The 25,545-nt window shown below is 36.5% G+C and overlaps 1 protein-coding gene across 30 annotated transcripts in view; it reads left to right on the plus strand.

Annotated features, from left to right (window-relative positions):
• The window catches only part of LOC107220941 (ankyrin-3), a 98,940-nt gene that overhangs the window by 37,952 nt on the left and 35,443 nt on the right, over positions 1–25,545 (plus strand). For 22 of the 30 annotated variants that reach the window (XM_046745932.1, XM_046745936.1, XM_046745994.1 and 19 more), the window contains exons 3-21: positions 7,549–7,650; positions 8,871–9,003; positions 9,144–9,307; positions 9,550–9,705; positions 9,849–9,977; positions 10,260–10,457; positions 10,533–10,829; positions 10,915–11,112; positions 11,403–11,549; positions 11,645–11,794; positions 12,071–12,211; positions 12,379–12,534; positions 12,631–12,729; positions 13,091–13,288; positions 13,649–13,832; positions 15,481–15,585; positions 21,407–21,535; positions 21,623–21,728; positions 23,737–23,814. In XM_046745932.1, the coding sequence (XP_046601888.1) occupies positions 7,549–7,650; positions 8,871–9,003; positions 9,144–9,307; positions 9,550–9,705; positions 9,849–9,977; positions 10,260–10,457; positions 10,533–10,829; positions 10,915–11,112; positions 11,403–11,549; positions 11,645–11,794; positions 12,071–12,211; positions 12,379–12,534; positions 12,631–12,729; positions 13,091–13,288; positions 13,649–13,832; positions 15,481–15,585; positions 21,407–21,535; positions 21,623–21,728; positions 23,737–23,814 (2,870 nt within the window). Of the gene's footprint in view, positions 1–7,548; positions 7,651–8,870; positions 9,004–9,143; positions 9,308–9,549; positions 9,706–9,848; positions 9,978–10,259; positions 10,458–10,532; positions 10,830–10,914; positions 11,113–11,402; positions 11,550–11,644; positions 11,795–12,070; positions 12,212–12,378; positions 12,535–12,630; positions 12,730–13,090; positions 13,289–13,648; positions 13,833–15,480; positions 15,586–17,296; positions 18,369–18,931; positions 18,952–20,492; positions 20,699–21,406; positions 21,536–21,622; positions 21,729–23,736; positions 23,815–24,879; positions 24,898–25,545 lie in introns of those variants that run through there. The other 8 variants (XM_046745964.1, XM_046745967.1, XM_046745971.1 and 5 more) reach the window with 8 other exon arrangements.

A 25,545-nucleotide genomic window follows, 5' to 3' on the forward strand; every position in this document is an offset into this window, starting at 1 on the left:
CGCGAGTCCTCCTCCGTATCTGCACATCAAGTTACGTTAATGCGTTTCGCACGCTATTTTCTGCTGTGGCCCAAGGCTTCAAATATATCATGTTATTATACGCTCGCATTTATTCGTCTTGCGGTCATTTCGCTATCTGCTTCTGGGTCTTATCTAAAACTCTCGAGGTGGCAACTGGTAAGGTGGTTTTTTTTTTTTTTTTATTTTATTATTATTTTCACTGTTGGATGATTGAACATTTTGGAAGACTGACGGAGCCAAGTCATTCGATGATTATCTACTAAGGAAAATACGATTGTTTCCGTATTTTTTTTTTTTGTCTTTCTCTTTCGACATGGGCGGAATTTACTCTACTAATAGCCGCACGAGAACGTCCGTCATGTGTTCAAGTTTCGGACTCATTTCTAAGAGTATAAAATTAGATTTTCTATAATAAAATCAAAATCTGCTAGAAATTGCGTTCCGTTATAATTAGTGTCCGACCGAAACCCGATTTTCAGATGAAACCGAAACCGTAATCGAATATTCAGCTCCTCTTCTAATTTCGGCCGAAACCGTAACCAAAACCTAGATGGGTGAGTTAAAATTTAGTTACATTTTTATTATACCCTTGAATTTATTGTTTTTCCTAGCTCTGTAACAGATTATTCGAATCAATTTATTGGGAAATAAATTTATTTTTTTGAACGCAGTGTGGGCACAAAATTAATTTCGAACATACGCGACTGTGCCCGACAAGACACGAACGCCAGTTCCGGCCAAGTTGTGTCGGAAACCAGAATTTTTGGTAAAAACTGTCCGAAACCGAAACCGAATCTTCGGTCGGTCTTTAGTTATAATTAAAGCTGTACTACACGTAGACGTCCAGGTTATAGACTTGTAAAGTATATCGCATTTGTCGGAGCAGCGACGGCATCGAATCGAGCGATCCGATCGTAGTTTTTCCCGTTCCGAGTCTAGCCTCGCATACTTGAACGGTAATTATTGTCTGCACGTCTGCACTGCCTGACCTCCCCCCGTGAAAAACATCCCCAGACACGAGTTACCAAAGCATCCGTATGTAAATATTTAAGTTCGCCGGGCAACGTCCTCGTGGAAAACGGCCAAGCTGACGATGAGCTGCAGCAGGTCTTGGTCGTTACCCTCTGGTCTATGACGCCAACGACGTCGAAGCCAGCGGAGCATGGAGCGCGGTTCTTCTTTTTATCTCCCATCTTTCATCTTGCATCGCCTTTCTTTGCTCGCATTCTTTTTTTCTCTCCGTCTTAATCCTCTTCCTTCTTCAACTCTCTTTTCTTGCGTTTCCTCTCCTCTCTCTCTCTCTCTCTCTCTCGCCTTCTTTCACTTTCTTTTCACTCGAGGCTCTCTAGCGCCAAGTCGTTCGGTCTCGCCCTAGCTGCGATGCAGACTTATGAGGAGGAGAGCCTTCAATGTCCGGTTTCTAAAGAGTTTGTAACAGACACCGCGACTCCATCAGAGTTTCATTACCTCGTCTACTCTTTACTCGGCGTGTATCCGTCTGTCTGTATTCACGCTAAGAGGGTAGAAGCGCAGAATACTATCGGCTACAGATCGTCTTACCGCTTGTGTGTTCTCTTGTGTTCATCCGACTAGTAAACCGATGCACTAATTCGATTACGCAACAGTATCGCAGGTTGCACGCCAAGTCAGATCGCTTCTATTCCCTGTTCATACATTACGGTTACGTAATTACGAAAATATACCAATAATAATCGTTGCGCTTAAAAGTATCGATGAGAATTTATCAACGCCTTAAAAAATGTCCGAATGAAAAAGAAAAAAAAAATTAAGGCACCCTCAGGATCAGATGTTCCTTCCAATGACATCAAGGCTGTAGACGTCACAATGCGATAATCAAGTAGATATGCATTATGTATAAGTATACACTGCGTTGTGCACGATAAGTTTTGTACGATTGCGATTACACGGAGAGCGACGAACAAACGGTCCGTAATCAGATACTTTTTCAAATACCCTTATCCACGTCTGCAGACTGCGTGGGAAATATTTCGTAACCCGCACCGGCGATAACGAGACTGATTAACCCTCTCAACATCCCCCGATCTCTCATCCTGTAACTATAAATTCATATACGCATTGTACGTACGGTACTTGTCGTTACATATGCACACATATGAGAAGTTAATTAATCTAATCAGAGATTATTACGCAAAGTTTACGCAACCCGCGTATCGTGGATACGTATACCTGTAGTAATAATCGAACCGCGCACTGCAGCTTGCGGATTGTGCTCGACTGCTCTGCGATCATTAACGTCAAACACACAATGATTTTCAAGGACTTGCGGAGCTTGGGCGATTGGCAACATCCTGACCTTCTTGCTGGGTCGAAGGCGTGTTCGTTTGCGTCATGCACGCTCTGTAATTCAGTGCGTACGACAGTATGGGTATCGAGAGACGGTCGCGATGCTTGCCGGTAGCTGCTGCTGCTGCTGCTGTTGATGCCGATGCTGATGCCGACCCACCAAGCCAATGTCATAACTGATGTGAGCAGGCGAGACCGGGTTGGCGATGACGCGCAATGATCACGTCACGCGCGAACTATTCCTCGGTGAATACGCTGCCTCCTCTTGCAGGGACTATACACGCCGACACGTGAATGGAAAGTGTTTGTGGACCTGCGAATGCTGTTTAACGACTCGCGCGGGAGGAAGCCGTCTGGATAATTACGGATGACGCGATTCTGCGGAGCACGATATCGGAAAGTCGAGTTTGGCACGATTTGACTCGATGTTGACGTGAAAATCAAATTTCCTCAATTTGTTATGCTTTCATGCGTGAAAACTTGAATTTGACTTGTTTCGCAAATATTAAGCATGATAACTAAGATCGATGATTGATTGTTGAAAACTGTTGAAGAATTCCTTAGGGATTATCATTGTCCACATATTGTTTCGATCCAAAAGGAAGTAAAATCCGACACAGACCGCTTTCCTTTTTTTTTTGTCAATTTTCTGACGCAACACGACACCGTGTGATTTCATTGGCCTGATACGCTAGATCCGACCAATGAATTCACTCGGAGTCAAGTTGTGGCAGAAAATTGGCGCAAAAGGAAAGCAAGCGGCCATGGATATGAATCTGATATTTTACTAGTATGCATGTATGCACTATGTTTGATCCAAGTGTTTGCAAAACGATAATATATATATCTACAACTGTGAAAATGGGGTCAACTGCAGGAGATACAGAGCGTGAGTTAACTCTCGAGCAATTTTCATCGGGGTAAAAACGGATCTTGAATCAATCACGCAATTAGGTTATCTATTATGCGTATTGCAGTTCCATTAGAATCTAATCTGGTTTAGAACTAAAACGAAGTCATCTCTCTGCTCGTAATACGGTCAGAGTACAAAACGTGTAACGCATAACTAGATTGCAGTAGAGTAAAATATAAGTATGTATCGGTAGCATGATGATATACCTATCATATACGCCATATATAAGATGCATGAAACATATGTGTACTGGTATAATGATTGACAAATCACCAAGCTACAAAAGCCCCCCACCCAGTAATTACCTTGGCAGTGAAAAGTGAAACCAATCTCAGACTCTAATTGCTTAACGAACAGAGAATAAGAGACCGTTTAACAGCTCAAATTAGACCAAGATAAACAACACCATAAAATAGATTTATAGTACACGAGTGTGTGTTTGTTTGCGTGTATGTACACGAAGCGACGTGTGTTATTGAATCAGTTACTTTATCTATTCGCCCGGTTTCCAATCACTGCGCGGTACAGAATATTACGGCGTTGCCGTGGATTCGCATACGTGTAGTTTTAATATTTTCGCAAACATAAAGGAGCTCGGCATCAGTCAGCCATCCTCCGTGACTCTGGGATCCCAGATCCACCCTTGCAATTAGGGTATACGTACGATGCTGGGTACCGTGGTTCAACTCCAAACTGACGACAGATGACGACCATATGTTGTACAACCACCATACATATACGTATAATATACTCTACTCTCTCCGTACTGTAGTGATGTTTTGCGCTTCACCCCAATATCGCGTCCTAACGACGTCTATAAAGCGCATTATTATCGTTCACGGTGCAGTTAGCCGATGGCCGAATCCTAAATTGTTGACAGACTCGTTTTACCGAACGTTAGCACTCCGTTGTTATTACCGAAAAATCGCCGGCCACAGATATTGAGGTTCGAAAAAAAGAATAAAGAGAAAAGATGTAAGACAAAAAATAATTATACGCTATAAAAAAGAAATTCAGTAAAACGCAGCTATGATTTGAAATTTTGTCTGTGTAAAAACAATAAGAATAGAGAACCGAGGAATTTAAAAAAAAATCTTGAATGATCTTCGGTAAAACCTGCAATTATTACTCAGTGTATAATTTCAAACTGTTGACGTTGTATAATTTACGTACATGAGTAACGGAATAACGTGATTTTTGGTTTCATAATATACGGTTATTGCTGTAGCGCCGTTTCCGACACGTTGTACAGTGTTGTGTTTTTAACCCGAGTTAATTTCGCCTCCGGCATTCATTTCGTATAATAAGTAAAGCAGAATATATCAGGAATTTCGACTACTGTATAGTATCAGCTGTAGTAATTCTCAAAGTATGAGTAAACCTTTCACCTACTAATTACAAGGTGGACAAAAATTGAATTCAAACAAGATGAGAATCAGTTTCTTTGCATCAACCGCATGACATGTGCCGACAAAAAAATAAAGTAAAAATGATCAGACGCATAAGAACCCGATATTTTTCGCTTATTCAGACAGCAAGTAATTTACGTCGCGGTTAAAAAACATGCGATCTACTTCATTGATTACATATTTTTGAAACGAAAATAGAAGCGGCTGCGATGTTAGCCAGAACTCTGCAGAGTATCTGTATACATATAACTGCTTGGAATAGATCTATACACACACGACTCGAATTCCGGAGCCTCGGTAAGATGAAATTTTTTCCTTAAAAATAACATTCATCGTGCGAAAAACAAGCAACAGCTAATTTAGCCTGTACGAGGATAATAAAAGAGCAGATTTTATTCAAAACTGCAGGAAAAGAGGAACACATCACAATTTTATGGTAAAATATACTTCGTAAGATGCAGAATTTACTCTTAGAACCAAAAAAAACCACTGTCTGCAAAGTAAAATCTGCTACGTTTGTAGTAAAAAATATAGTCGATACGTGGGTATATTTTTTTTATCAAAAACCTTCGTGTGTCCCTATTTTCTTACCAGTTTTGAGTAAAATCAGCTCTTTATCTTCTCTTCGTGTACGAACGTAAAAATCATTTCCAGCAAGATACGAAGGTCCGATATATATTTGGCCAAGATTTTCCAGGTTGTTAAAATATCATTTACCGACTGGATGCGTTGTACACCCACAACCAAGCAGAGATCCATAAATCTATAAACGGAAACACGTATCAGCAGCGTTTCGTGCCGGCTATGCAGCACCGAGTGTATTGATTACAGGCGACAGACGATGCACACGTCTGGCTTCACTCCACATTCATACTTAAATAAACTCCGACGCTCGTTATGTTGTCCGGACTTTTGCTGTTCAACCTTTTTACTTTTCATTTCCTTCTATGCTTTTTGACAAGCTTCGATAATGCACGCATGCAGCCGTGGATGATATCAATAGCAATGTATTACGTATGATATATCGATGACTCGGTACTCGTGCTGTGATAATCGAGTTACAAGGTAACGAATTGTGCAAAGAAGTCAACGGTAGGAAGGTAAATCCAAGAAGTAAACGGTGAACAATGGCGTAACGAATAGCGATTTGCAGCATTGATGATTGCATCGCATCCAACCCCGGCTTGCTGGCAATTTCACCCGGAAGTTTCAACGGCTTTTCCAGTTTTTTCCAACCTCTAACTGTTAATTGTTTTACGGTACGCATAAAAGGTTGTTTGTCATCGAAAGTCGGAGATTTTTAAGAATAAATTAATTATTAACGAACAGAGGCACGAAAGATCGATTACAGTGTGCTAAGGTATATTTAAGCACTGCTCACGCCTTATTGAACCGAATAACAAAATTATATACATCTCTAAGAATGATGACGCGACATACCCGAGGTTCTCAACCTAAAACAAGGCTTGTAAATCGAATGGATCGAAAAGTTTTGCATAATTTTTGTTTTCCGCTTCATCCGTCTATGACTAAAGAATAGATTTATGTATCAATTTCAACTCACCTCACAGCGGAACTGACTGCGTTAAATCTAGACGAGCCTTCTTCCCTCCTCGGTCGTATTTTCAAAGCATCGTAGAAGAGCTGTAAAGTTGTTTGTTGTATTCGTCAGGATTGCTCCATGCTTGCATGGACTCGATGATAGGGTATTCCATAATCAAATTTTAATTAGATCGCATTCGAGGGACTGACGCGACTCTAAAGTCACTCGTCGATCGTGTCGTTGCCCGCAACGCGCACCCCTGCTGTAATTACGCGAATTATAACCACGTTGCGGAAAATTGCGCCGTACCTAAACGAATGAAGGTTCGTTTTTTTCTCACCTGCACAGTCTTAATTAACCGGCTTCATCGCTTCCTCGCGGAAAAGCGAGCAAAGAACTGTAGTCCAGTTGAAATAACACTATTTTCATTTTTTAGAGGTTGGGGGTGTCGTCAGTATTTTAAATCAAGAATTCGACCAGTTTCTGCGGTATCTTTGGCCGCCGTCTTTAATTCATGGTGGAATTTGTTCTTTATTATAATTAATTGGTATCTTTATTTTTGTCGTAACAATACTTTGACCGAGATCGATATTTTCCTACCTGAGCCGTACATTCAAGATGGCGGTCGAAGGTACTGTAGAGTCTGGTCAAAATTCTGAATTTATACTACTGATAACCGATCGCCCCCCTTCTCCCAACGTTTAGAAAGAAAATAAAGTCGTATCGAAAAATTGCAGTTTCAGATCGTGTTAATCCGTATTAGCGTCAATCTCCGGAGTCTAGACTCAGGGTAGGCCGAGTGTCGAGGGTTCAGGTGGCGACAAGGGAGAGGAGAGTTCCTTTACCCCGTGACGTCACTTCAGACTGCACGGCGCCCACAGACCGCAACGCAACCCCAACCGACTGATAAAACCCTTTATCGCGAGAAACCCTGCCCGCCACTGCACTCGAGCACCCTTCGCCGGGGCTGAAGCATTGCACAAATGTTTATTTCCGTTATTTCCGCTGCTTAATTCACGGTTTGTAAACGAACCGACACGGTTTTACGGAGTCGCAAAATTTACGTAACAACGCGAAATCGTCGCAATCAAGGTTCAAGACCGCGAGTCTCGGTCCATCCGATACGCGTCTGAGCTTGACAAGAGTAAACAAATGAATACAACGATCGTTTTGCCCGAGATCAGTTTTGTTTCGACGTGGCACCACTGATCGCTTAGTTCAGACCGATCGACTACCGTCGTAATAGACGATACAGATATAATATTCATGAATCGTAAAACTGTACGGGTACATGAAAGTAACATATTACCTACATAATTTACTTTTTTGTGTTGCAGAGTGACCCAAGTACAGCTTTCCTCAGGGCAGCGAGAGCGGGACAACTGGAAAAAGTGTTGGAGTACCTCGAGTCCGGAGTTGACATAAATGCTTCTAACGCTGTAAGAATGATCGTTTCGTGGTGATCACTCCGAATGAACCATTATTCACGATATCTCTTTGGTGGTGTATCATTCCGATAGTTTTCCCTCGCTTTCCCTTATTATCATACCCAATTCCCCAAACAACCGGTAACTGTCTCGTAGAACGTATCTACCTAGTTCAGCTTCGAACACGAAATCTGTCGAAACATAGCCACTCTCGATTTTTGCATTTCTAGGGAATCGAGCGAATTCGATGGTGGCTATGTTCACACGGAAACCGATTTCGGAAAAACGCGTGGCAGCTTCTTAGCAGACAGCATGCGTCATGCCGCTTGCCAATACATATTAAACCCGGAATTCTTTCTCGTTAAATTCAGACCGTCGTTGATAATGCTCATTTGAAGACAGTTGATTACATTTGAGTATTAATCATAACGGCAGCGAGACCAAAGGATATGTTTATTTTGTAAATAATTTTATAAAAATCTGAGTCGTATTCTCGAAAAACTTGCGTACATACTACGAATTTCTCCAATTATAACCTTTTGGGCAGTTTTCCTCGATGTCGTGGAAGTGTCGATATCGATTACAAATCAATGCATGAGAGCAGTACAGTACTTTTATAGTTTAAAAGCGCTGAAATTTAGGTCTTTGGAAGTCTTTCAAAAATAACCTTTTGCAGTTTTTGAATTTTGACCAATCTACTCGCAATGTCGCAGATCAATATTTTCCTTCTTACTCGCTCATGCTTGAGTCAGACTACTCAGCAGATTTTTATCTAATTGCATGAGAAAAATACGTATCAAAAATGGAGCCGTACACTCACATATCTACATTATCTCGAGGGACTATGGTTGACTGGCATCTTACAGTACATACCAAGGCATATTCGTAACGTATCGTATCATCATTAAGGTATCGAGGCCTTATAGATCATATGATTGAATTCACTTCACTCATCAGAAATGCACTTGAACCCACTTGACCCTCAAAACATTTGTAACGTAATTTACACCCACCTAAAATCTTGTTAAATCAAAGATGAAATCTCGTAATGAAAGGGCTGCTCACACTTTCTCAGTATTTAAAATTTTCGGAATCTCTAGTGTAGTTCTTCTTTAGTCAGGTTTGATGTCTTTAAGTTTTTAGAATCAATCCTTTAGCGCATATCGTCAATTATTTTCTCATGCTGTATCTAATCTAATAGCAGTATCTAATAAAATAATTTGATATTACAGAATGGTCTAAACGCTTTGCACCTAGCCGCTAAAGACGGCCACATAGAAATAGTCAGAGAACTTTTAACTCGAGGAGCTATCGTAGATGCTGCCACCAAGAAAGGAAATACAGCTCTGCATATCGCCTCACTTGGTAACTGAATATTCTACTTCACCAAGTTTGTGTTATATCCTTTAAGCCATGAAATTTATCTGCTGAAAAAATACCAACTGATTAATGTCTTTGTATAAGATTCGTATTTAATAAATAATACGATTCCATTGTTTCTTCAGCTGGGCAAGAAGAGGTTGTACATTTACTCATTCAACGTGGCGCTTCTGTCAATGCCCAATCACAAAATGGTTTCACACCGCTGTACATGGCTGCCCAAGAAAACCACGACTCCGTTGTCAAGTTTTTGCTTAGCAAGGGCGCTAATCAAACTCTTGCCACTGAGGTAAAACAAAATATGTTTTTTATTGACTTGAAGTATTTCTCTCCAGGATTGATTGGATCCTGTTCAATTACCCTCATGTTATTCTGACAGTACTTGCAAATTGAGACTGTTTGCGGCATTGCCTTGCACTTAATTCATGTTAATTATTTCATATAAATACAAAATACCTACGTTGTATATTTTGCAATTCAACGAATCGTAAGATGAAGATACATTTGCTAATCATGGAATTGTGTTCACAGGATGGATTTACCCCATTGGCTGTGGCCATGCAACAGGGTCACGACAAAGTAGTAGCGGTACTACTCGAAAGTGACACAAGAGGTAAAGTACGTCTACCAGCTCTTCACATTGCTGCAAAGAAGGACGACTGCAAAGCTGCTGCGTTGCTTTTACAAGTAAACCTTTTTACCTCTACTTGATGCTGTTTATAAGAAACAATATTGAAAAAGTACATAAATTCGATGTTCAAAGGCAATCGAAATTCGTTTTGTGATGTATGGCCATATAAGTATGGATTTACACTGAGTTTTATTTACAGAACGATCACAATCCTGATGTTACATCAAAAAGTGGTTTTACACCCCTTCACATCGCTGCCCATTACGGTAACGACAGGATAGCTTCGCTACTCTATGAAAAAGGAGCAGCAGTTAATTTCACCGCAAAGGTAATGAAGCCCGTAATATCAATTACAAAATAGTTCATCGAATGACGAATTGCGCAGAGTTTTACTGACTTATAGTGTGCCGAAATAAGCCATTACTCACAGAACTTCAAGCCCATACATAGTATCATTTGTAGCACATGTCATAAAGCAGTCTTACTCGTGTAGTAACGGGTCAGCTGTTTTAAATGATGTTTGATGCACAAAATGTGTTTAACAGGTCTGTTATACATAGATATTTTTGTTCAGTTGAGTATCTGTGTTAACGTGAAACTTGATTTTCAGCATAATATAACGCCAATGCATGTCGCAGCAAAATGGGGAAGGATAAAAATGGTGAATCTGCTTATGTCCAAAAATGCGAATATCGAAGCAAAAACGAGAGATGGGCTCACTCCGCTTCATTGCGCAGCTAGATCTGGTCATCATGAAGTAGTAGATATACTAATAGAAAACGGAGCACCTATTGGTTCTAAAACGAAGGTAAGTTACCAGGCATTCAACATCGTTCAACATGTCTTTATTTTATACTCTTATTTCGAATGTTTCATTCCTCAGAATGGACTTGCCCCACTGCACATGGCTTCTCAAGGTGATCACGTTGATGCTGCTCGTATTCTACTTTACCATGGAGCACCGGTCGACGATGTGACCGTTGATTATCTGACTGCGTTGCACGTGGCAGCTCATTGCGGACATGTTAGAGTAGCTAAACTATTGCTCGACAGAAATGCTGATCCTAATGCCAGAGCCTTAAATGGTTTTACCCCTCTTCACATTGCTTGTAAAAAGAACAGAATAAAAGTTGTTGAACTGCTTCTTAAACACAGAGCTAGCATCGAAGCAATGACAGAGGTATAGATATTCTTAGATATGAGTGCGATAGATTATGATCCCCATTTTATGAGCTTCATATTAAAGACATGAAATTGTTCTTCAGTCCGGCCTTACACCTTTACACGTTGCAAGCTTCATGGGATGTATGAACATTGTCATCTATTTACTCCAACACGATGCTAGTCCAGACATTCCAACTGTGCGAGGAGAAACCCCCCTGCATTTGGCTGCTAGAGCAAATCAGACCGACATCATCAGGATTTTGTTGAGAAACGGAGCTCTAGTTGACGCCAGAGCTAGAGTAAGGATATTTCAATTTTCTGCAGAGCGGAAAGGCGGATATTTCTTTGTTATCAGACCATATATCTGAAGACTTTTTTTTGTTTTAATCGAACATTCATTCACAAGTTATCTCAAATTCCAAAAAATTTTTCTATTTTTTCACTGTTGCACTTTGCGATAGTTGAATGTGTACCTACTTGTGTATATGGGATTTGTTTGAGTGTACTGTTTGCAGTTACTCTAACGTTTTTATGGGTCCCTCCTTGTGAAGTCCTTTCAAATCGATAATTTTCAATAATCTTTTTATAGGAAGACCAAACTCCGTTACATGTTGCATCACGGTTGGGTAACGTTGATATCGTGATGCTACTCCTACAACATGGTGCGGATGTTGATGCAACTACGAAAGATTTATACACCCCGCTTCACATTGCAGCTAAAGAAGGCCAGGAAGAGGTGTGTAATTATTATGAAAATCGAGTATAAAAATTACAGCTCAAGTTTACAAGTGGAACAAATGTCATGTTGATCACTGCCTATTTCATTTCTAGGTGGCATCTGTCTTGCTTGAAAATAGAGCATCGCTTACCGCTACGACCAAGAAAGGTTTCACACCGTTGCATCTTGCTGCAAAATATGGAAATATGAATGTTGCAAGGCTTCTGCTACAGAAGGATGCCCCTGTCGATGCTCAAGGAAAGGTGAGATCTAGAATATTGATTACGATTACGATGTATGTTATTTTTTGAAATATCCAAGAGTTTTTCATTAATCTTTTTACACAGTTGTTACATTATATCGAGGCTTGGCAAAATGTAATTAAATAATTAGCAACTATTAAGCGTAGAATTTTTGCTGTGTCAAATTTTTTAAATATCATACTCCACATGGATAACAAAATGTTGTATAATTCTGATTGTCGTTTCGTTACTTGACACTTTTTTTTAACATGTATGCTTACGTAACTAACAACTCAGAATGGAGTCACACCGCTTCACGTTGCATCCCATTACGACCATCAGAATGTGGCTCTGCTTCTTCTTGACAAGGGAGCCTCTCCTCATGCAATGGCTAAGAATGGTCACACTCCGCTACACATTGCGGCTCGTAAAAATCAGGTACCCTAGTTGTATATTTATAATATAAAGTCTATTTACTTGCGTAATGGTGATGAATATGGATTATTTCACACCTACGAAAATATCCAATTACATTGAGTAAATCATGAAATAATCAATGATTCGTTTATACTAAATTATTTACACTTACTTTTAATGACACGCAGATGGATATCGCCACAACATTATTAGAATATGGAGCAAAGGCAAACGCAGAATCAAAAGCTGGCTTCACACCTCTGCACTTGAGTGCCCAGGAGGGTCATACCGATATGTCAACTCTCCTTATTGAGCACAAAGCAGATACAAATCACAAAGCTAAGGTACTACTATTGTCTTACATTATTTCCGAGTCTAAATGCGTTTAATCGCTTGCTTCGTCAAGAATATTAGATATTAGTTCTACATATTAATTACAGAACGGTCTAACACCATTACACCTGTGTGCGCAAGAAGACAAAGTTAACGTCGCGTCCATCCTTGTCAAAAATGGAGCTGATATTGATACCAAAACTAAGGTAAGATACGCCCAAATATCCATAAACGAATCGAAACGTTATTATCCAAATATGCAGTACTATCATTGGCTCAACAAGTATGTATATATCTGTATGTATATGGGTGTTAGATCTAATAGAATTGTCACGAATTTAATAACAAGCATCATAATTAGCCTTGTACAGGCTAGTGTGAACTTCTGCGATCAGCAGCACTCAAAGTTTTTCACTTAGTTCTTGATCTCAATCATGTGCATTCAAATAGGTGATAGTCTGTTTCACAGTCAAGTTGAAAAAATTTGTTTATTGGAACAAAAAATTCTGTATATCAATTACCATACGAAGTTACGATCGATGTAATAGTAATTGCTAATTTTTATAGGCTGGTTACACACCGTTGCATGTCGCAGCACATTTTGGTCAAGCAGCAATGGTACGTTTCTTGCTGAGATCGGGAGCAGGTGTTGATAGCAGTACCGGTGCTGGTTACACACCATTACATCAAGCTGCGCAACAGGGGCATACCTTAGTTATTAATTTGCTGTTAGAGAGTAAAGCAAAGCCTAATGCAGTTACCAATGTGAGCAAAATTTCAGCTTTTATCTAATAAGATCAAAGTAATCGATAGAATGAAATCTAACAACCATTTTGTAAATGTATAAAGTACGACTTATTGTTGCTTGAATTGAAAAAACCCTTATCGTAGCTCTTAAATGATGAGAAGAAATTTTATCTCTTTCGCATTGTTTAATATTGGAAAAGCCTTATGACTCAAAAAGCTCTCAAGTTTCATCTTAGAGAATGAAGACCATAAGTCATTAATCTTTAGGTCGCCACTAGTCAAATAATAAAAATGTGGGTTATTTGAAAATGTATTAAAATCACCGACGGTCTAAAGGTTAAGCAACTCGTTTCATGAAATCATTTTACTGTTAAATAGAATGGGCAAACAGCTTTGGACATAGCACAGAAATTAGGGTACATCAGCGTTGTTGAAACTTTGAAAGTTGTAACGGAAACTGTCATCACGACTACGCATACTATTACAATTGAAGAGAAGTACAAGGTACAGGCACCTGAATCGATGCAGGAGACGTTCATGAGTGATAGCGAAGACGAAGGTGGTGAGTTTTCATAGTTGTCTTTTTAACGAAACCGTTATTTGTAGTTTTTACACTGGTTCAAAGTTATTTTCACTAGCTTAATGGGTACGAAATATCTTATAGATGCAATTACTATGTACATAATAGTATTCTTGCCTGATTAATTTGCAGCGATTCGTTATGCAGTTGAGTTGTTTTTATATTTTATCATAAAGCGACACGCAACTTATAGCATTTTCAACTAATTACACCAGTGCACATCTGGTGTATACTGAAGTCTTCCATTGACTTTTACTTTTATGCTGTGCTGTAATGCTGGACCATGTTTATGTAACTAGTTTAAAAAGCTATAACATCTAGACATATATCAGAAACATGCATCCAAAGGTTTCTTGTACGAACTTAAACAGAATGCAAAACGACTGGCATATATCTCTTCAGTAAATGCCATAATCACGCGTATCATACACATAGTAGCCATGTGCTTAGTAATTTTCCATAAGTATTTAGGTATCAGTTTTGGAGAACGAGTTGAGAATTTATAATCAATTAAACAATTGTGTGGTTATTTCTCGTATCGCACTAAATTATTCTGCTAAATTTACTGAATTATTGCTATTGCTATATAGTGCACAGTATTCTCGCTGGATAAATTTCGATATCTTATTAAGCTTTTAGGTATTGTAAATTGGCAGAGCGTGTTGAATAATCTAATTTATTCATTTAACGCACTAAGTGAAACAAATTGTTCTATCATAAAAATACGATCATAAAGTTGTATAATACTTATAACTGCATGTCTATAGGAATTTCTATACATGTGTTGCATGCCGCACCTGCAATCATTCCCAACTTATTTTCACGTGAGACAAGCTTTAGCATGTACTCTTATATAGGTAAATTACGTTGGATTTGATTCTTTAGTAGCTTTTAGATGGAAGCAAAATCGTATAGCATGTTTCGTTCTTAGTTTGCTTTGCATTAGAATTCCCGAATATTGACGTCATTCCTTTCCCTTGCCAATTAAATACGAGGGTTTCAATATCGCCATGGTTTTAGGGCACTGACTATTATCAATGTTGACGCTAGTTATAACTATTAGACGATAGAAGTTTTTTGAAGTTATGGATGTCTAGGTATTATCAGCAGAAAAGATTCCTCATAGCCGAGACTAGTTACCTTTTGTTTATAAACTTCTTTGTTGATATATGTTTCATTGATGAACAGTATGTATCATTTTGCTTCTCTTGTTATGTTGAAATTCGCATTTATTTTGCAAGAGCATGTGTTTAGCACAAAGTTCACCGGGTTGTTATCAAATTTAATGTTGGAATAAAATTTTCAATGTATTGAAAATAAGTAAAAATTTTTTTTAAATTGATCATAATTCACCATTCCAATGAATTAAAGTAATGAACTAGTCAATTCTGTTTTCTGTAATTTCAACGATAATGAAATTTTTGGAAAGTTTCCATCAGTTATTACATAAGAATGCTTAAGATAATTGTCTATTACTCGATGGTCGAACTATTTCTTTAATTTAAAATACCAATTGCAACCACCCAGTGAATAGTGAATTTGAAATTTAAAAAAAAATCAATAAGTGTTAGGGAATACATATTGATGGTAAACTACCCCTGACTACCTTACTTGACGGTATACGATATAGGTGGCGACGAAATTGGTATGGCAGCCATGAATGTGTACGGGCAGCCGCCTCATGCGCAACATGTCTACCTCCCTTCCTACTACCAGGGCCAAATGACCTATACTAGTAAGTTGAAGCTCTCTGTGTGTCTCTCGCTCATTCTTGTTTCATGTTCCTTGTCATCCCTTTGTACATTCCATACACTCATTCCTATTCACTTATTCGAACTTTCTTTTATATACAGCTTATCGCAGTAATTAACATAAATTCATATTACACGACTTATTATTAGGCTTATATGTATTTACACAATTCAAATCAAAATCTTAAATGATAGGTATACAGAAGTTTCAGAATACTTTCGATTTCTCAATGTTTTGACGGTCATCTCCCTTACTCCGTTCTTAGATTCAAATAGTTTTGTAAGTAGCTGAACAGATCGAATACAACTCTTTTCATTCGCTTTCTCATTAATGTGCTGGTCAAATTGCTGATAAACTGACAGTCTTATGGATAGAATTATCTAATAAACTATATATTTACCTTTGGTACTAAATTATCATGTAAAACTTCAAAGAGTGCCAAATGTTTCAAACTGTCACAAGTTGACCTACTGGTGAATGGAGAGTAACGTAGGAATCAAGATTGTTGGCTAATCGAATGATATACCCAAGGGATTATTCGCAACCAAAGTTTCCTGCCATTTCATTCGTTCTTTGCTTCACTGTATAAACATTAAAATCTATAATTAGTTTCGATATAGGTCAGATCATATTTATAGAACGGTTACATGTTCAAACTCCAAACGGCGTTGAATTTAAAAACTTCAGCGGTACACCGCAATGTACCAATTTCTCAACACTACCTCTTTGCTTCAACAAGAGTTCCATTTTGTACATTAGGAGAAAAAACTTCATTGATATGTCCTTTGTTTCGTAATGTAAACATGATCATGTCTCTTGGTTCAATAAACCTACTTGCATGGGTTTTATTGATTAATTACACAACCTAATGTGCATTGTGTAATTATGTGTATACATGTACGTCAGCTCCCGTAATTAAAGATCCTTATTTGTGATGTGCATACATGCGCTGGTTACACGCACCAACAACAGTGAAGTTTTATGTGTAATGTCGTTGAAGAAATATAGGGCATACTATTGTTAATGTAATTTACATAGTAATGACTTGTATAAAAGTTCCCACTATTATGCTAGCCGAGTGACATCTGTTATGTGTTCGGTACGTTTTGATGCGGCTCCTCTCTTTTTCTCTCTACTACTACCTGTTACGTAAGACAGGATCTGCGGCCTTGTTTCGTGCCTCTTGTTTTCTGGTTAAGCTAGTTTGACTTAGGCTGGCCAAGTGCCAAGTTCGATTCTGCCCACCAAAATATTCCATTTTATATAACTAAGCAAAACCACTGAGTCTTAACAGTTTGTGCGTATTTATCCAGTTCCGAATAGAGCGTAAGCTAACGATCGATCGAGGATTGCAGTTAAAAAATAGAAAAAATTATAAAAGTGCCATTCATATTATTTCACAAGATTCACTTACATGGTATTCAGACTGTAAATCACTCTGCTAAGGCTTGCCAGCCACTAAGTGTTCAGTGTTAGCATGTTTAAAAGGAAAAATTCTTGTTGTAGCAATTTTTCATTACCAACTAGTATTTGAACGCCTTAAAATAAATTATTAAACAAGTATTTGTGTCGACTAATCAAATCAAAATCAAAATTTAATCAAGCTCTGAGAATTTTTAATTTTAGTCATAAATTTTTTCGCATTGCAAACTGTTGTCCATACTAGTACTTCTTACAGTAAATTTACATGCATCTTTGTTACTGATAATAGATTCAGAGTGTACAGTGATTCATTCGTTCCAATATCAACAGCATCGAATTTGTTGAATTTCATAAATTATACGTTGCTGCTTTATTACACATGCTTACGTCATACCGCAGATTAAAAAGTAGACATGATTCAAAAACAAAATTTTATCTTTTTATCTCACTTAATTTCAAGGTGAAGGGTTATCGCTTGGGTGCTTGTTAAAAACAAGTATAAATATAACATTGTGTAAATATCAATTGCGAAATCATGGACCAATGGATCTTATTATAAAATTAGTGATTCATGGAATGAGGTCACATTTCTAAGCTTGTGCTGAACAAGTATCAATTCTAAGACAGTCGCTGTTCCTGGCCTGCCCGTTGCAGATGTGAAGTGTATACAGAGTTAAAGATCGGCAGACACCTCTGAAGTGAATAGGGTGATTTTTCGCATACTGTGTACTTCTTACTTGAAGAACAGAAGTGAACTTATTTTTCAACCGATTTTAATCTGATTTCCGTGTTTAAAATGAACTCACAGTGCTCTAAGAACTACCATCTACCGAACTCAATAACATTGATTAATGTGCATCTAGGTTTATTATGACATTTGATTGAAAACAGTGAATAATTTGAATATTCCACACTGCAATAAACTTTTGTGGATTAAAGTGTCGTAGAACTTGTGCTACATTATTTCTTCCGAAGAACAAGAAAATTTTTTCATTAATACTTTATCGTATTGAAAGTTATATCTGAAAAATCATATTACAGATTTAACAAATATAATGTAATAAAGTAGTTGTTTTTGAAATTGCGCAATAAATGGACCATTAATAATATAAAACTAAAATAATAATCATAATTTATAACAAAGAAAAGTGTGTTATACATCACAGCTATTCCGATCACTCTATTCAGGCTCGATTTAAGTGCTTGCTTTTTCATTAAATTATAACTAATTAAGTTATTTGTGGACCAATACCAATATGCCGTTAGAAAAGGTAAAGCACAGGAAAAAACCAAAGAAGATGGCTTGCTGTGGGTGTGCCCGTAACAGGAACAGCGACCTGATGTGTAAATATGTTAATAATTTTTCGAGAAATTATTTTATGCAGATAAACATATTCTGTTCTCTCCTAAGTTGTCATATCAGTTATCGAATTACATAATTACTATTCCATCTATACTAACCGTGAATGGCCTCTTAACGATTGCAGTTGACCCAAAGATGTCACGTCTGAACGTGATCTAATTCGCTCAATGTTGTAATTATCTGATATTCTTGATGTGAGAAATTTCTTAGCAAAATTACAACCCAACCTGAACGCTACGAGCATTATTCTGGAAAATGATACGTGTTAAAACTCTTCAAATTTATATAATTAAAGTTTCAAAGAACAGAAGTATAGTGTCAATTGAGATTCATACTCTACGTGCGTGTATACATATAGGTTGAATAATTGGGCTGTGCTGGCACCCATTGAGAAGATGATTCAAAGAGAACGGTGCTTCGTGATGGTTGACAGATCAACTGTTAGGGCAGAAAAAGAACCAATTGCAGCTATTAACCAGTAGCCCGTGAAATAGCTGTGAAGGTTGCCTCGGGTGTTCATTGTAGCTGACTAATTACATCTGCTTCAATTATATCTAGGAATGAGTAAGAAGGTCATCCGGAACAATCCGTAATTTTTTAAATACAAGTATCATGTATTTAAGTAATTGTCAAATATTTTTCATTCATACATAAAATTGTCATGTCACTGGATTCACGTTTCTTGCTGAATAGTAAAACTTGAGTAAAGTATTTGAATATCAATCGATATTCTAATCGTTATCAATACATCATTTCAGAGAAAGATTTAATCAAGACAATTTTTTATTCCCTCGCACGTCAATGGTTATCATTATCTAATTATTATCAATATTGAAATGCTGATAAATAATACGCCAATACGTCAGAGAGGTATTAAATTACTCGTAAATCCAAAAGCTATTTACTAATGTTCTGCAGTTCTATTCAATTACTTTGAAAAAAGATTTCTTCTCCTCAAAGCTTCTCGATGCATTACATATTGAAGAAATTGTCAAAATTTGGTGCAAAGTTCAAAAAAAATAAAAATACGAAATGTAAGTGAAATAATTTTTCATTCTTCATCGGGGCGGTAGAAGTGGTACGGTAGTGGCTTTTTGAACGCAAAAACTGACTTGCTTACGTCTATGCTCTAAAAATATATCTAAATGTATAAATACGTGAATTCGGTGTGATAATTGATGTGGATGTAGAGTAAACATAAAACTAACAAAACCGAAAAGAAAAAAACACAAAGCTAATGACTTCTGACCTCAAATCATCGCTATTTTAGTCCGTTTGACTTAATGTTTAACACAACAATGCATGCATATGCAATTGGGTCAAGCGGAACAAGCAGAAGCATACATAAATTCTCAGAAGCTATAAACTATTTCTGTTTACGACACTAATTCAATTCCGTGTAATTATATTTAATTGACTCAGATTTTCTGTAGATATTCAATGTTGCCAGAAAAATGTAGGGCATTACTTTACGAAGTCAAATTTAAAGATAGATTGAACTCGAGAGAAACAGATTTGATCTAATATGTTATGAATACATATGTGCTATTCAACAACTTTACAAATTCCTGCATATATCTATGTACATACATACATATGTTCCTCTATTCGTATACAAGTATAAAACAGTATGCTTAGAATATAAGTATAGGTAGCCTTGGGGCGTCCGCTTTTGCGTGAAATATCATTAAATTGGTATAAACATTAAATAAACCTTACATTTGAAACGTAGTTGAAAGGCTTTATAAATAATTGAAGGAAAAATAAATCTTTTGCTTGCTGACAATATCTGAAATTTTATAACCGCACGTTACGTAAGTTTTGAAAACCGAAATTACAGCTTACCTCATATTTAAGTTGCCTAATTATCATACGCATCGGCTGAATTATTTTCATATGATATATATACCTAAATTTTTCCTCGTAGACGCTGTATCCATGCCTAAAATTAATTATATGAGCAAACAATCTGTGCAAGCACTGAAATGTTGATAATGGAGAAAAATTTTTTTGTAAATATTTAAATAATGTCATATTGATTTTGTAAATGTGTCATACTGGAAAAATTCGCATTAGTCATGTTTCGTTTTAACATTTCCTCATTATTATCGTGACATCACTGGTTTAGTAAGTGTAGGCTGAATTTGTAGGCGGCTGGACAAGTGGATCATTACTACTTACATTCTTGAAATATCTGTTAGGTCATTTTAAATGCAATCAGTCTACAGTTACAACTCGATATGTGATGCTCGTGGCTTAGAATTCTCCTCACCTCAAAACATTGATGACGTTTAGAGGAATCACTTGAAATGTAAATAATCGACTTTGTTTTACCATTGTTAGTTAAATTTAGTGCATATGTTATTCAGTACTTCTTGTCTTACCAAGTTTTCGTTCAATAAATACACAGCACCGAAGTCATCACAAATGTGTAAAACTTCTAACAAGCAACAATATGTTAATAGTATCTTGAAGGACATATTAAACAATGAACAGTGATTTGCTACATGTATCGACATGATACTATTTTTTGATAGACTAATACAAAATATCTAAACAACTCTGATAAAATAAATTCAGCTTTATCTGTGCCTCACTATCAAAGTGGATGAAACGCTATCCATAGAATTGAGCAACACACATGTTATCAAGAGCATTAATAATTCTATGATCGGAAAAATGTTGCGTCTTGCTGATAAACAGAGCTTGCTCAGTGATTACTGAGTTGCGGTGATGGTGATTCAAATAAATCGTTGGGACTGACACAAATCAATACACCCGCTACATTAATATAATATGGGAAAATATTGAAAAATTACTGGATTCTAGTTTTCTATATGTTGCACAATAAATTAGATAGTGCTCCAATTTTGCATCATATAAGCATACTTGAATATATCTCACCGAAGCATTTCAATCCACACTACGATAACTCTAGTTTAATTTTTATTTACGTAGTTAATCAATGCTTTCCAAATTTGAAAAACATATCCATTCGTTCAATCATGATTCCTTATAGGCGAAGATCCGATGTTAAGCGACCAACAGCAGTACCGTTACATGACTGTTGACGATATGAAATCAATGGGTGATGACTCTATGCGCCTCAATGTGACTGACGATGAAAGAGACAATCGACATTCTGGAGGTAAAATTGTTTCCATATCTCGTACAACTGCCGCCTTTAGTGTTGTCTAGAATTGCATTATTTTAACATTATAATCTCCAATTTCAGCTCCAACTATAACAGAAATGATTACAAAAGAAAGCTATCACAGATCAAATGCCGCAAATCACAAACCAGACAATGTGGACATCAACAGGCATCCGATTCACGTTGGGTATGTATCTTCATACTATGTTTATTTTACACTCGTTATCGCCACCCTAAAGTTATAAATTACTCCATGGAAAACTGTGTAATATGCTAACGATTGAATAGAATAACGAAATATTCGGCGTTGGTGAAATTCTAATTGCAGTGATTGAAATGAAGATTACCTTATACTCCGTTGATACATGTATAGTCTTTCTCTCGTTATTTTGAATATTAAATTACACCGAGTATAGAATGATTATCTGATGTAAAATTCAGTTAAAAAAAAAACTCTGAAAACAAACCTACTCAAGTATGTAGCATAAAAGTTCCTCTTTGGGAACCGAGAATAAAGCGAAAAAATTTAAAACACGCTTGTAATACAAATAAAATTTAAAACATTCAAAATAACGGCCTTCCAATTAAATGGCCGTGGTTCTAATGTAGAGACTTTCTCGAGTGTTTACGCTAATCTCTCACTACTCCGATAAACTGGATTAGACTCATGACTAGCTTACTTTCGTAGTTCACAGAGAATGCAAAAAAATCCTATACTTCTTTCTATAAGTTCGGATTGTATACAAAATACGACAAGGGAATTCCACCACTCTCGTCGAGGTTGTGCATTCGAGCCTTTATGCCAATTAGGCTACCTATGTTTTTTCGCATAGATATCACTGACCTATTTTACAATGATCTCATCAACGAATTATCGATTTCCAACTGTTGCTTAGGATCTCGCTTAGACAAATTCTGATGTAAATACTGAACTGTTCTTGATTAAAACCAGAAAGTAACGATATTGTGTATTATAGTGTGATTTGGAGTGTGTTGGTGAAAGACTGCTTGCTACTAACAATGTTATTTAGTTGAAATTAAACTTTTAAAGGGCTTTAAAATAAATCTAAACGAAATTATGATTGAAATGTATTTCCACTCGGGTGTACTTCGGCTCCTGTGTTCTTTTTCTTATGTACGACTTATCAGTCATTTAGCAATGCGTTGTTACGCAAGAATTGCTATTTAGTTAAAGTTGGCATTAATATGAACGCCTGCTTCTCAAAAAATAGGGCACTAATATTGTTTCGATTTTTATTCGTGAATTTCCAATATAACCGACGTGTTTGATATTTCAAGCTACATGCAACTTCTATGCCTATCGTAAATAATTATCCATGAGACAAATGTGAAAATTTTCATATTAAAAACTTAATTTCCGCATTAATTACCTCAAAGTTATTTCAAATCCTGTAAATGATGGATCGAAATGATACTTTGCTCTGAGATCTTTCTCAATTTACAATGGTATGTGTGTCGTGTGGTAGTTACTTGGCATGGATATTCAGTATTGAAAATTGCATTCTCAATACAATATTTATTCAGCAATTTTTTTTTTTTTTTTTAGTAACGATGCTGTAACCATAACTATATAAAAACATTTTGAAATAATTTCTGCAATCTAATGTCATGTAGAGCAATAAATTACAAATGTGATATGCAAATAAATATTCTACAAATCATTTATTCAATTCAAAAATTAGGTATAATGGTCAATATTTTTAATCTTACGAGAATTTGAAGCCTGGTACGAAGAGGTTTAAACGATCATTGCTTTACGTTTTGAACCAATTTACCAAGTACACAGCAGTGATCGTAGAGACTCTTATTGAAATTGAGGTTATTCGTTTGAGAATATTTATCGATCAAGTTTTAAATAAGCATCGTTCACGTGACTGTTCATAATAGAAATAATGTGACATTGATAAAACTATCGGCAAACTAGCAAAATGTGCACTGTTTTCTGAAGATCGGATTAGATGTAACTTAAAATCACCATACATCTGTCGATACCTCATGTCATTCGCTGCACCCTCACAATAGTTTTCTCGTAGCGCCCTGGTAGCATTTAGAAATAGTTATTGATATTAAGTAAACAATAAAATGCAGATATTGGCAGCACTGCACGATATGCAAGCATGAGCACGTCTTAAAGCTAAATTCGATAATCACGTATAGTTCTGTTCTGAGATTAGCGCGTCAATAGTGTCGTTAAACACATCACTGGCAGCCCTTGGTATCGTGCCTAAAGGACAAGGGATGTGGAGGGACAGGTACATTATATACCCCTTTTTATAATTTTGCTTTATTTATTTCAAGTTGTATCTTTCTTCAAAATTTTTTAAGGTGTATCGTGTTATATGATATTTGAATACTGAATAACTACTTTCATTCTTTTTTTTTCTTTAACATTGTGGTATTTGAAGCACTTTCGTCATAGCTCGAAAATGCAAAAAATTTTCTGAACATTTATTTTCTGTACAATGACATTGGACATTATTTTACATACCATTGTGTTTGCTTCAATTACCTTTTGCACCCTTTCTGTACAAAATTTTGAATTCGAATTTTACCACTTTATATTCCTTTAGTTTCTCTTTTTCTTGAAATATCGATCAACCATGGTCAATTATTGTTTTGCAAGAAATTTTTTTCTTCATTGAAACGATGAAATTAATTCAATCATAATATGTCCGATTGGAGTAAAAAATCATAGGTTTACCAGTAACAATAACTAGGTATTTAACAAACGTTTGAGCTCAGTGGGCAAAAAAATAACGGAACACTCAAACTGGCCATTAACACGTTCAGCTACGAATTGCAGTGAAGAAAACGTGTCCAATAATAATATTTTAAATTCAGCATATAGCTGCCCGGCTATAAAGATCATCGGTTTTCACTCTGTGACTTCATACGTACTTTCGTTTATTTTCTAACTCTTATGTTGTTATTTTAGCACAGTGTGAATGGTTTGCCGCACTACCAATCTCAGCTATAATACATAATCATTGTTGTTACCTACTATGTATATAGAAAAGGTAGGCTTCTATGTATAAAAAACAAAAAAAAAAAATTACGGTTTTCGAGATTATGAATAATCTTAGTGCAATGAACAAAAAGTCATTGTCTATGCGTTATCAAAATAATCCATCGATTGATATAAATCGAACTTGTTGTTACTAATTTCGAAAATCTAAAATCAAATATTAGAATGTAGTATATCTTATCCTTCATCTTTGGTCATCTATCACTATCATATTTGTATAGAGAAATGAATACTAACGCGATTTTTATTTTGTTTCCGATTCTTTCTGTTATTTAATTTCCGCTACCCGCAGAATTCCACACTGGAGAAAGTAAGTGAACTCCCTTGGACAAATCTTTAGTCTCTGCCTTCATATTTTTGCTGTCTAAAATTCTTTTCAGTGTTGCACCCATTTTTTATCTCACACCACTTTATAGTGCAGTTTATCCATTGTTTAGCATATTTTATGTTACATAGTTCTTTAGAGATGGGAATAAGGTGAATACATATTGGAAATATTTAACTTCCTACACAATGCGATGCTATCACCGAAGAAGTCAATAATACGCAATCGTGAAAATAAAATTCTTTGTTTATCGTCAACATTAGGTCTGATTAGAAGCGCACTATAAAAAAGAACCTTGCATAAAAATATATATTCGAAATTGTGTTTAAACCAAGATGCTGTTTTACCCAAACGAATATCCTGCTCCAACATATGTATTCACTGATAAGTATTTTTGTAGGTACTTTGTATTTTGTACGTATTAAAATTCGTTATTTCATACATATATATACATATAGGTATAGTTTTCATTTAGCTCAGTGTGACCTCCAATCATTACTTCATCTACTTCACATAAATATCTACAGCTGGAAATTTATTGTAACTTTTGTAGTACAATATAAATTTTTTTTTTTCATGCAGATATGCTATTGTCATTCTCATTCGCAACTGTTCAACATCTTTGATCTAATA

This window comes from Neodiprion lecontei, chromosome 1, assembly GCF_021901455.1.
Source record: "Neodiprion lecontei isolate iyNeoLeco1 chromosome 1, iyNeoLeco1.1, whole genome shotgun sequence".
NCBI classification, from domain to species: Eukaryota; Metazoa; Arthropoda; class Insecta; order Hymenoptera; family Diprionidae; genus Neodiprion; species Neodiprion lecontei.